At 47.8% G+C, this 13,533-nt stretch overlaps 1 protein-coding gene across 8 annotated transcripts in view; it reads right to left on the reverse strand.

Moving 5' to 3' along the window:
* Positions 1-13,533, reverse strand: part of MED15 (mediator complex subunit 15) — a 75,422-nt gene that overhangs the window by 15,321 nt on the left and 46,568 nt on the right. For 7 of the 8 annotated variants that reach the window (XM_008072308.1, XM_021719419.1, XM_008072300.1 and 4 more), the window contains 3 exons: positions 5,282-5,517; positions 3,709-4,041; positions 2,230-2,358 (listed from right to left, as the gene is read on the reverse strand). In XM_008072308.1, coding sequence (XP_008070499.1) covers positions 2,230-2,358; positions 3,709-4,041; positions 5,282-5,517 — 698 coding nt within the window. The remainder of the gene's footprint in view (positions 1-2,229; positions 2,359-3,708; positions 4,042-5,281; positions 5,518-13,533) is intronic. The other variant, XM_021719421.1, reaches the window with a different exon arrangement.

Consider the following 13,533-nt stretch of genomic DNA (forward strand, 5'->3'; position numbering starts at 1 on the left):
TTATATTTCTCTCTGCTTTCTATCTTCTCCAGTTGCCACACATTTTTAAAGCTTTTGGATGAGGGTACTGAAGCCTCGCCTGTTCACCTGTGCCAACCCACATTTAAAGGAGGACTGTGAATCCACAGATGCCCCCTCAGGAAGACTTGGCCACTCCCAGAGATTCTGCTCTTGCTAGAACAACACCCAGTGAGGTGGGCCAACCAGCCTCACAAAACTGTACTGCCTGGTACGAGGCAAGACTGGACACCAAGAGGAAACCAGCAAACACCAGGTACCAAATCTCAAGGTATGGCGTCTGAGCTGGGAGCATACCGTAGTCCTGGGCTTCTAGGCTCCTCTGCCACCAGCACTTGGTTATCCCTTGCATGGCAACACCTGGTGCTGTAGGGCAAGGGGATACTCCTTAAAACACCAAACCCACTCCTCCACAAACTGTGGTAGTGACCACTCTCCATCCCCTCCAGCTGCAATCCTGCCAAAGTCCCCACCTGAAAGAGAAGTCCAGAGCCCCACTTAGTTCTACTTGCCATTAACCCTTCGCATTCTACTGAGGTGGAAAGAATGTTGCTAAGGTTTATTCTAGAGATAGTGGCCCATAGCCACATGCCCACACTTCCATACCAGCTAGACAGGAACCTCCAGCCAAAGCAAGGGGGCAGAAGAACCAGCAGGAGGGGCAGCATGAGGCACTGGGCACATACAGCTGATATCCTGCTTCTGGGAAGTGATGAGATGCCAGTGAAGCTACAGGGCCTACACTTGCTCGAGTCAGAAGTGTAGCTACAAACAAACTAACTGGGCTTGCACCAGGGGTTACATCAATTGTTCCATGGCTGCTTGCTTTCCAGACACCAAGAAATGGGATGAAAAGAGAAATTCTCACTTTCCTACTGGGCCAGATCTGAGGTGCAGAAGTTTCCATGAAGTGTGGTCCCAGTGGCTTCCGCTGGCTGGGTGGCCACTCTGTGTCACCACCAAGCCATCCCTAAAACACGCCACATCCTTCCTCTGCATGGGAGACCAAGAGGAGGCAGCCTCCCAGGAGGCCTGAGGATATACCAAGACACACGAATGATGGTAGAGACAGATCCCAACATTGTCACGCAGGTCGGTCAGCCTCCCCAAGTCACAAATGTGAGGTTCATGAGGTCACTCGGTGCCTTGACAAGGGAGAATGCTAGGTCAACTCAGCTGTAGCCAAACCCCTCAGATTCCCTCCGTCGGCACACTTTTACTCAGGCAGCTTCCCAGGGACCTGAGCAAGGTAGTGGGGACCAGAAAGGATGTACCATACCCCACCCCCTCAACTACGAAATAACACTGTGCACCCAGATACCACGCCTAGCAAGCTCCAGGTAGAAGAGCAGGGCAGAATCACAGCCGATGTCCTCAAGATGACAACAAAGTGTGGTCATAGCACCAGCTGTGGGCTGGAACCCAGCTACAGTCTCGCCACATCGACTGGCATGTTCTGACTCTTTCTAAAGCCAATGCCTCTTTCTGAGTCAGGACTAGCAGTGTTCCCACCACATGGAGCTAGGAAGAATCCAGGCCCAACTTGGACATCTTCTAGCCTAATCCCAACACAAGGGTGAGGTGGGTCTATCAGAGAAGTCACAGAGACCCAGGGTCTCCACTCTCCAGATACTAGGAAAGGCTAGGTGAGACCTCCTGCACCCCACCAACACCTGTCACGCAGAGAATGAGCATGAGCAGGCTCAGCAATATGGGAGTGGCACACGCATCTCATCCCATGACACATAAGTCTCTGAGTGCATGTGAACACCAGGAAGCCCTCTCCCACATTCCTGCCATGGCCCACGCCAGCTCACAGCTCCCATCTTCTGCCCAGTTTCTAGAGAGCTGCCTTCTACCCAGCTAACTCCGCACTCAGATACTCAAACAGAAGCTGAGGTGAGGATGGAACTGTGGCTCTCTCCTCTCCAATGCACTTTCTGAGTCACTCACAGTGGTAAGGAGGGACAACGAAGTATGCCCAAGGAAAGGTGGAAACAACATGCACTAGACAGGTGTGACCAAGCAGAGCTGGCCACCCCAAGGACCCGGGGGGCTAATTCACAGAGTGCAAGAGAGAGAGGAGTCCTGTGCTTTACCAACTCAGCCCCGGCCCCTAATCCAACCAAGACCCTCATCATACAGCTCCATGCACAGGTAAACATGCACCTGCTGGCAATTAGAGAAGCCCTCGGCCCCCAAGGCCCTCACCTGGACTCCAGGAGCCACCATCTGGGCAGCCTGAGCTGTCTGCACCGCTGTTTGCTGCTGCACCTGGGGCTGTACCTGCTGCACCTGAGGCTGCACCTGTGGCTGCTGTACCACCATAGGAGCTCGGACCTCAAGGAAGGAAGAGAGAATGTGATTTAGAGCCACCTGGGGCAGAGAGCAGAGCATTACCTACTTCTGTGGGAGCTTAGGACATAGTGTCATTCCTGACATGGGAGCTGGGATTTCCACAACTTCATGTGCTGTCATGTCATCTCAATGGCCACCTTGGATCCCATAAGCTCATCAGAAATGCCCCACCCCAGGCAGGTTCTGCTCAGCCCTCCTTCCCCAATGCTGGCAAGAGGCACTGTGGCCCTCCCACTGGGATGTCTCCACACAGCCCTCACCACCAGCAAAGTGACAGCTTCCAACATCAAGCACACAGCTCATCCTGCTCATCCTCAGGGCCAGGCATGCTGATGGTCCACAAGAACCTCACTCAGCCCGACTCCTCAAAGGAAACCAAAGCTGGCTGGCCAGCAGCTAGAAAGGCAAGCTTGAGCAACAGAGCCAGGGAGGAAAAGCAGGGCAACTGTGGGTCTGTCCAGAGAGACGAGATAGGCAGGCACCAGACCCAGGCAGGAAGTACCACCTTAAACATCCCCAAGCCCCCAGGGCACACTCGCCAGGGCATGTTCCACCAAGCAGCACACAAGAGTTGAGGTCCCCTTGTGACAGGTGAATGACTGCATCTGCTTCTTAAGACCCTACCAGACTTTCAGCCTGCCACTGTGGGACCTCCTGCTCCCCACAATACTAGCTCAGGCGTGGCCCCAGGTCCAGTCCACTCAATGACTCATAAACAGAAAAGGCCACCAAAACCAAGTGGGCCAGAAAGATGTTTAAATGGCTTCTTGGTGCAGTCACCTCTGTCTCAGTGGCAACGTTCTATCCCCTGTGTCAGTGTCACTGACTGGATTGGCTTTATGCAGAGACACACAATGAGACTAAAAGTAATAGTATTTGTAGACTCAAAAATATGGTAATGATAGGGCTACAAAATCTTGGCTCAGAACTCCAAGCAATTGGCACACTATCATGGACACCCACGGAATCAGCACATGCTCCCACATGGTGAGAATATGTGCGGTGCCCATCAATCTAACCATCTACAATCTCCAAGTGCCCACAGGCACTGCCAATATCCACCATGCTGCTTGGAAGATGACCTGCTGCCCTGGTGGCAGCAGCATCCCGTGCAGGGTGCAGAAGCAGCTCTTAGAATGTATGTTCCCTCAATGAGCCATGTCACAGAGTCAGTGCCAGTGAGAGGTGGGGGTGCTGAGTCCCAAGGCTTAAAGAGCAGGACATGTCATCCATAGCCAGAGAGCCTCAGAAACCACTGTGGACAGAGCTATCAGCTGCACGCAACACCATGAGAAAGTTGCACGCTCCCCACCGTAGTTCACGGGTACTCACAAATTTCAGTTGCTGTTGGGCATATAACATCTGCCCAGGGAGCGTTTGTGCCTGCGACACCAATGGCTGAGTTTGTGACTGTGGTGGGAGCTGTGACGGTTGGTTCTGAGCAACTGGAGGCTGCTGGGGCTGTGGCGGCGGCTGGTGGTGCTGTGGGTGATGCATTTGCTGCAGCTGCTGGGGCAGTGCCTGAGAGGGGGGAGGCTGTGGCTGCTGCATTGGTGGCTGCTGTATTGGCGTCTGGGCCTGCAAAGCCTGCTGCTGCTGCTGTTGCTGCTGCTGCTGCAGCTGCAGCTGTGCCATCCGCTGTAGTTGCTGCTGCTGCTGCTGTATCTAGGAACAGAACAAGCAGCACTCAGTTACCAGCCACCAGGCCTTGGGATGCCAGCTCCTCCCTGGGTCAGCCTGGGCCCCAGGAAGCCCAGGTAGGCATCATCACAGCTTCAAGAAAGCCTTCCTGGGCTGACCTCTCACACAGGAAGGACCTCCCACAGAAAAAGCAGGTTGAGCACCTCCCACAGAAGGGCTCTGGGTCCCCAAGGTTAATGCTGGCTGCTTTCCTGACACTGAGGACATACCAAATGTGTGCCTGTGCTCTGGCCTCCAGAGGTTGGTCCACCCTTAGGATGGCTCAAGGGAAAATCTAGGGGGTTTAATCTATGGTCATACCACCCTGAATGTGTCCCATCTCATCTAAACTCAGAAGCTAAGTAGCATTGGGCCTGATTAGTACTTGAATGGGAAAGTCTAGGAGATTTAGTATGGGGTGACAATGAATAGCAAGATAAAGGCTTGGGCAACTGCATGTTTCAGAAGTCTCCATAACGAGGCTTGTTTTGCTCCACAGTGATCAGCAGCACCAGCCTCATTCTGATGGCCAAGGTTTGCTTTTCAGGATAAGGAGAAGTAGGGCTGTAGATGTACTGGACAGAGCCTCCAAGATCCAGAAGGGACCAGCAGGCTGAAGCCTGGAGGGAAGGGGAAGTGGTGAAAGCCTCTTGGGGCTTTCCTCCCTCAGGCAAGACTTGCTGTGAGGGTGGATGCTTAATACATCCAGATTCACTGAAAACCATGGAGGCCAAATAGCTTCTGATAAGCAGGGTTGTTAACATGACATCGTGATTCCCCCCACAGAATACCCACTGGAGGATGATTAACACACTGAGCCCAGACACCAAGACAGAGAGGTAAACAGGAGGCACATACACCGTCGAAAGAAATGCGCCCACAGGTCAGGTCAAGTATACCTAAGTCTCCAAGTGTTTGCCTCACTTCTTGCTTCAGTTCACTCTAATAGGCATCCTGACAGACCGCAGCACACAGGCCTGCTGCCAGAGGCCCAAGCCTGACTGAGGGCCTCCTCCCGTCACCGTAGCACCTTCCTCATAAGTCAGGGCCCGTTTTTCCTGCTTATCCCAGACTTTTCAGGAAGTCCACAGAGGAGGGTGGGCACACGTGTATCAGGAGGACCCTTGGCTGGTGCTGGGCCACTGCACCCAGCACCATGGCTGATGCCTATCCGGGGCTCACAGACTATAGGAGGGAGGCCGAAAGCAGAAACGGAACCTGGTACCTGTTGCTGGTTTTGATGATGTAGTTTAATCAGGTGCTGCTGCTGCTGTTGCTGCTGCTGCTGGAGCTGCTGCTGCTGCACCACCGCCTGAAACTGCTGTTGCATGGCATTCTGTTGAGCTTGGAACTGTTGCTGCTGCTGTTGCTGCTGCAGCGCGGCCTGCTGCTGCTGGAACTGCTGCTGCTGTTGCTGTTGCTGCTGCTGCTGCAGCGCCACCTGCTGGAGTTGCAGCTGGGCTGGAGAGGAGACCAGGGTCAGGCCAGCAGAGGGGCTCTGTTCCCTAAGACTCTACAGGGTTGCACCACAAAGGAAGGAACAGCCAGCAAAGGCATCCAGGTCAGGCCTGTGGCCCCTGGGCTGCTGCTGGAATCCGAACACTCCACTTACTGGAGGGACAGAGTGGGAAGTAGGATTTGTGTTGATCTGGAACTTACTGTCATAAATTACTCATAATAATCAAAGAGAAAAGGGCCAACTGAGTCTTTTGGATAGATAAGAAGCCCAGACTTTGGCAACTCTAATCTTCCTTCTGTCTCTACAGTTTTTTCCCTTCTGGACATTTTGTACAAAGGGCATCAGACAATATGTGCCTTCTGTGACTATCTTCTTCACTTTGCACCCATGTCATGCCATGTATCAGCTTCACCTGTGTTAATGTTATTGCCAAATCATATTCCACTACACAGATTTCCGTATTTTACTTATCATTCCAGCTGGTGGGTTTTGGAGTTGCTTCAGTTTGTTAGCTACTGTGAACGATGCTGACATGAACAGTCAATTACTAGATTTTCTGTGATAAGGTGAACATGAAAATGTTCCAAAATTGTTTGTAGTGATGGTGGCACAATTCTGTGAATTACACTAAAAACTACTGAGTGGAGCATTTAAAATAGGTGAATTGTAGAGAACACATCTGGAGAATTATATTTTAATAAGGCTGTTATTTTTTTAAAAAGCTCAGAAAGACCCTTTATACACTTTTTTGTACAGTATCCCCCAATGATAATATAAAATTACAATATATCATAACCAGGATGTATGCTCATTGGTCTAGGCATGTGTACTCAGTTCTAGATACCCATATTACCTAGGTGCTCAGCCACCTCTGTCAAGACACTGAACAGCTGCTGTACCACAAGGATCCCTCACATTGCCACCTTCCTCAGCAACTCCAACCAGCAAGTCCTTGCAACCACTGCGGTGTCCTCCATTTCTAAAGTTATGTCATTTCAGAATTATGTATCGTATTTCAAAATGTTATGTATAAATGAAACCAGAAAGTATGAACCCTTTTGGGATTGGCTTTTTACATTCAGTGTAAAGCTCTGAAGATCACCCAGGTTGTAGCTATATCAGTAGTTCCTTCCTGGTATTGCCAGGTAGTAATCCATGGTAGAGGTGCCTCACAGTGAGCTTAACCATTCACATGAAGGATATCTGCATTGTGTGCAGATGTGGGCTATTATAAATAAAGCTGCTTGGCTGGCACGGTGGCTCACGCCCATAATCCCAGCACTTTGGGAGACCGAGGTGAGAGGTTGCCTGAGCCCATGGGTTCGAGACCAGCCTGGGCAACTTGGTGAGACCTCATCTCTACAATAAATAAATAAATAAATTAGCCAGGCATGGTGGTGCGGGCCTGTAGTTCCAGTTGTGGGGGCTGTGAGCATGCCACTGCACTCCAGCCTGGGTGACAGAGTGAGACTCCAACTCAAATAAAAATAAATAAATAAATAAATAAAGCTGCTAAAAACACATATTTGTACATAGGTTTTTATGGGAAGCTCTCATTTCTCCAAGATAAATGCCCAAGTGTGATTGCTGAGTTGCATGTTTCATTTTTAAAGAGGTTTTTACACTCTTACCAGCAATGAGTGATTCAGTTTCTCCATCACCAGCATTTGAGGTCACTATATATTTTAGTGATTCTATTGGTGTAAGAATCTTTAAATTTATCTTGCTATAGATTCCTAACTTCGTTTGATATTCAGAAAACATGTGTATGACAATAATGCTTTGAAACAGTTCAAAATTGTTGAAGCTTACTTTTTTTAAAAACTGGAGTCTCACTCTGTTGCCTAGGCTGAAGGGTAGTGGCATGCTTATAGTTACCACAGTGTTGACCCACTGGGCTCAGGCAATCCTTCCACCTCAGCCTGTTAAGTAGCTGGCAAGACAGACATGCACCACACCACATCTGGCAAATTCATTTATTGATTGATTATAGAAATGAGGTCTTGCCAAGTTGCCCTGACTGGACTTGAACCCCTGGGCTCAGGTAACCCTCTTGCCTCTGCCTCCCAGTTGTAAGCCACTACACCCAGCTCTGAAGCTTACTTATGATTGATTTTTGTAAACATATTTGTTCCATCATAGGCTTAGATAAAGTTGTTCATTACATTGTTCAAATCTTCTGTAAATGTACCATTTTTTGTCTGTTTAACTATCAATAACTAAGAGAAGAATTGCGGTAATTGCCCAATACATCTCTCTTCATCTTTTATTTTCAAATATTATATCATTGGTGTGTTTTTTGTACAGAAAACACTGTTGTGCTGTTTTATTTCCATTCAATCTGACATTTCCTGTCTTAGCACTTACATTTAACGCTAATTATATTTTCAACTTATTTCTATTTGTCTTCCATTTTCTAAGCTTCTGTCTCCTTTTTTAAACTGCACTTAGTTGGGTAGTTGAATTGGACTTTGCATATTATTTAGATTTTGTTTGTTGGTTGTTTTTTTCTTTGTTCTTTTTTTCTATTGATTTGAAACTTATAAATTATTTATATTGTTTTAGCAATTATTTTTCAATGTTACTATGCATATTTAACTCAAAATGCAACACTTATCAATATTTTAAACTTTCCCAAATTTATTATATTTTAAAATAGGTTTTACGTGCATACGACAGACCTGTTACTCATGATATATCCCCCTCCTGACTTCCCTTATTTCACTTCTAGTTGATCATTTAACCCTTCACAGCAGATAATACATTGAGAGGCAGGATAGGTTCCTGGCTAGGGCTACAGCCTCTGATCTAGGCTGCCTGGACTCAAACCCTAACTCTGTCACGGCTCATTGCCTCAGTTTCTCCTCTGTTAGAAAAGAGACAATAGAGCCGCGCTCGGTGGCTCAGCCTGTAATCCCGCGCTTTGGGAGGCTGAGGTGAGTGGATTGCCTGAGCCCGCAGGTTCGAGACCCGCCTGGGCAACTTGGCGAGACCTCATCTCTACAATAAATCAAAAAATTAGCTGGGCGTGGTAGCGCGCGCCTGTAGTTCCAGCTACTTGGAAGGCTGAGGCAGAAGGATCACCAGAGCCCAGCAGGTCGAGGCTGCGGTGGCCGGGAGCAGCCAATGCACTCCAGTCTGGGTGACAGAGTGAGACTCCAACTCAAAAAAAAAAAGAAAAGAGACAATAATGGTATCTACCCCACACACTGGACTAAGTGAAACAGTCAGGTTAGACATGGTAGCTCATGTCTGTAATCCCAGTGGTTTAGGAGGCCACGGTAGGAGTGTTGCTTGAAGCCAGGAGTTCTAGATCAGCCTGGGGAGCAAAGTGAGACCCCATCTCTACAAAAAATTTAAAAATTAGCTGGGTACTCAGTGTGGTGGTACACACCTATAGTCCCAGCTACTTGGGAGGCTGAGGTGGGAGGACTGCTTGAGCTGAGGAGTTAGAGGCTACAGTGTGCTATGATAATACCTGTGAATAGCCACTGTATTCTAACCTGGGCAACACAGTGAAACCCCATCTCTTTATAAGAAAAAAGGTAAAAAATTCAAAACAGTGCTTGGAATGTATGGAGGCTATTATTTTACAGAGGTAATTTCTGTATACACCAAGAACTCTCAACCTTGTTACTCCTGACATTCGACCCCGATAATTCTATGTTGTGGGGCTGACCTGTAAGGTGTAAGATGGGCCGAGTGCAGTGGCTCAGCCTGTAAACCCAGCACTTCGGGAGGCTGAGGTGAGAGGATTGCCTGAACCTGCAGGTTCATGACCAGCCTGGGCAACTTGGCGAGACCTCATCTCTACAATAAATCAATAATTAGCCAGGCATGGTGGTATATGCCTGTGGTTCCAGCCACTTGGAAGCCTGAGGTGGATCGCCTGAGTCCAGCAGGTTGAGGCTGTGGTGGCCGTGAGCGTGCTACTGCACTCTAGCCTAGGCAACAGAGTGAGACTCCGACTCAAAAAAAAAAAAAAATGTAACATGATCAGCAGCATCTCTGGCCTCTATTACTACAGCAGCATCTCCATAGTTGTGACATCCAAAAATGTCTCTAGATATTGTCAAATGTTCCCTGTGTTACAAAATCACCCCAGGTGAGAATCCATGGTTTAGATTTACATACACACACTACCATCCACAGCTCAACATTTCTTCTCCCACTTTTTCACCACAAAAGGATGATCTGAGAGGGAAGAGGAGAAGGTGACCAAATGGAAAGACATGTCCTTTAGAAAACCTTTTAGTGGCCAGGCTCGGTGGCTCAGCCTGTAATCCCAGCATTTTGGGAGGCTGAGGTGAGTGGATTGCCTGAGCCCGCGGGTTCGAGACCCGCCTGGGCAACTTGGCGAGACTTCATCTCTGCAATAAATCAAAAACTAGCCGGGCGTGGTAGCGCGCGCCTGTCGTTCCAGCTACTTGGAAGGCTGAGGTGGAAGGATCGCTGGAGCCCAGCAGGTGTGGCTGCAGTGGCTGTGAGTGGCCACTGCACTCCAGTCTGGGTGACAGAGTGAGACTCCAACTCAGAAAAAAAAAAAAAAGAAAGAAAACCTTTTAGTGAAGGTCATTTAGTCTTGCTTCACTGTGTCCTTGAAAGAGTCTTGCTAGCACCAACTGTGATTGGCAGCTCTCTTCCCAATGCTTTAAGCATATTCTATTATCATTCATTCATTTACTTTTCTTTCCCACTGACTTTTACAGAAGGCATCTATCATCTTTCTGACTCCATTGCTGAGTCTACTTTTCTAGGAACTGGCTGCTTCTAAGACACTCTTCTGGTCTTTGGTGTTCTGCAAGTTCATAACAGTGGATTCTAGGTAATTTCTTCAAATGTCGCTTTGGGTTCATAAATTTTTTCTTTGGCTGCATCTAATATGTTGTTTAATCATCTTTATTTTCTTCTTTCAATAATTATATTTCTCATTTCTATAGGTTCCATTTAGTTCCTTTTCAAATCTGCTTAGTCATGCCTAATAGTGCTTTTTCATTTGAAATTCTGCTCTTCCTTTTTTTATTTTTGTAGATATAGGGTCTCACTCTGTCATCCAGGTTGGAGTATAATGTGGTCTATCATAGCTTACTGCAGCCTCAACTTCCTAGGCTGAAGTGATCCTCCTGCTTCAGCCTCCTAAGTAGCTGCGACTACGGCATGTGCCATCGTGCCTGGTTCTACCCTTTGTTTCTTTTTTTGTTTGTTTGTTTGTTTTGAGTTGGAGTCTCACTCTGTCGCCCAGACTGAAGTGCAGTGGCCGCTCCTGCCACCACAGCCTCAACCTGCTGGGCTCCGGCAATCCTTCCGCCTCAGCCTTCCGAGTAGCCGAAATTATAGGCGTGTGCTACCACGCCTGTCTAATTTTTAAATTTTATTGTAGAGATGAGGTCTCGCCTGCCCAGGTGGGTCTTGAACCCGCGGGCTCAGGCAATTCACTCACCTCAGCCTCCCAAAGGCGCGGGATTAAAGGCTGAGCCACGGAGCCTGGCTGTTTCTTTATAAATGTTGAGCCTATAGCCCTTATCTAACAATTCCTGTATGTGTGATCCCTGAATGTGTCTATATCTGTTAATTGTCTCTGTTATCTTTCACAGATAAAGGGAAGGGTGTCTCTCCTTCCCTTCAGGCCTAGTGATCTTTGTGTGCTCACTGCTTGACATTAATCTGTACAATTCTCATGGGCCTAACTGGGGACATGTTCCTCAATCTGACTTGCTTCTGGGCAAGCCTGAGGGTGACACAGGACCCAACGTAAATCCTAGGTGGCTGGAGGCATCTCAGACTCATTTCCCACACATTGTAGCAGGACAAGGCTCAGCAGGGCAAAGGCTCCTCCCCACTGTAGGCCAGCAGTCAAAAGTGCACCTTCACCAGGATCTGGTTATCCAAGAGGAGGTGTTCCAAACACCCAGTCTGTTACGTAGTTGTCAGAAGGATTTACTTTTAAAGTTGGTTTTACATGCACATGGTATAAAATTCAATGAGGAACAAAATACACAGAATGAAAAGTAAACCTCATTTCCAACCCTATACTGCAGCCCAGCCATATGGACAGTCAGCAGTTTCAGCCTTTTCTGACTAATCTGGGTCACCTGGAGACTATCATAGTGCCCACTGGCCTGCACTTTGAGAGGTCCTGGAAAAACCTCTGACCCAGCCTCTGTCCTCTTGGTGGCACTGGATGAAAACCTGAAAGGACTTAATCATGCAGTAGTCCTTAGAAAAGCAGTCAGGAAGGGCTATCAAATGCCCCTTGGGCAACACCACCTATTTCAGGCAGACCAGGGAGTCAAGGGGCATGGTAAAGATGGGGATCTTGACAGAGGTGACAACAAGATGTGGAAGTAGAGAATCCACTTCAACTTTCAGCTAGTGCCATACAGTAGACCAGCCCTCTCAGAAGCTGAAAACAGGATGTGGGCCAAGGTCAGACTGGGGAGGGTGTGGGCAGGATACCAAGCTTCACTACTGAACTTCTGACAAAGAACCACTTTAAGACAAAGTCTTTGGAGTGGGATTACAAGACAAATCATGTGAGCCCTCTAAACTTATACTCTTAAAAACTATTTCTAAGCCAGGAGCGGTGACTCACGCCTGTAATCCCAGGACTTTGGGAGGCACAAGCAAGGGATTGCCTGAGCCCATGAGCTCGAGACCAGCCTGGCCAACATGGTGAGACCTTGTCTCTACAATAAATCAAAAAATTAGCTGGGCATGATTGTGCATGCCTGTAGTCACAGCTGCTTGGGAGGCTGAGGTGGAAGAATCACCTGAGCCCAGGAGGTCGAGGCTGTGGTGAGCCATGATTGTGCTACTGCACTCCAACCTGGGCAACAGAGTAAGACCCCAACTCAAAAAAAATCAGAACAATTATCTTAATATTGAGAAGACTTAGTTTTCTTAAGCAATCAAACCTAATAAGGACAATATAAAGTACAGGAAGTTTTCCTGATAAAACACAAAATCTGTTTCCTAGACCAGTTACTTACATGGTTTAAAAAAAAAAAAAAAGAATACTTTCATAATCTCTTATCAAAGCAGACAAATACTCCTAGAAAAGTCACTTTATCAGAGAAGACCAAATTATAATTTTGCATCAGTGTTTGATTCAGGTTGATCTCAAACTCCTGCGCTCAAGTGATCCTCCCACTTCAGCCTCTGAGTAGCTGGGACTCCAGGTGAATGCCACCATGCTTGGCTTAAAGCTAATTTTAATAAAAACTTATAAATAAGTCCATATAATCTTGCAGCTTTGACCACAAAGATAAGATTCCTTTTCCACCGAAGTTTTTGTTACTGGCCACAGTGGCTCATGCCTGTAATCCCAGCACTTTGGGAAGTGTAGGTGAGAGGACTGCCTAAGTCCAAGGGTTCAAGACCAGTCTGGGTAAATTGGTGAGACCTTGTCTCTACAATAAATTAAAAAATTACCTGGGCATGGTAGCATGGGCCTGTAGTTCCAGTTACTTAGAAGGCTGAGGCAAAAGGATCGCTCAAGTCCAGCAGGTCAAGGTTGTGGTGGCCATGAGCATGCCACTGTACTCCAGCCTGGGTGACAGAGTGAGACTCCAACTCACAAAATAAAAAAGCGCATACTTCCTCCAACTCTAAGCCCTAACAACCACTGATCTGGTCTGTAGCTGGAACTACAGGCATGTGTAACCACACCCAGCTAATTTTTTAAACAATTTATTGTAGAGATGAGGTCTCACCAAGTTGCCCAGGCCGGTCTCAAAACCCTGGGCTCAGGCAATCCTCTTGCCTTCACCTCCCAAAGTGCTGGGAATACAGGAGTAAGCCAAAACACCCAGCCGGAAGGGCAAGATTTTTAAAGGTAATGCAAAAGTTTGTTGGTGGTGATGAAATAGTTCTACATGATGACTATGGTTACAGGATTCTACATGTAATAAATCTCATAAAACTATACATACCCAGATGTGCAACCCAAGAATGCATGCAAAAACTGGGGAAATCGCCAGGCTTGGTGGCTCAGCCTGTAATCCCGCGCCTTTGGGAGG

Source organism: Carlito syrichta, unplaced genomic scaffold (assembly GCF_000164805.1).
Source record: "Carlito syrichta isolate Samal-C Ts95f unplaced genomic scaffold, Tarsius_syrichta-2.0.1 Scaffold115573, whole genome shotgun sequence".
Lineage (NCBI taxonomy): Eukaryota > Metazoa > Chordata > Mammalia > Primates > Tarsiidae > Carlito > Carlito syrichta.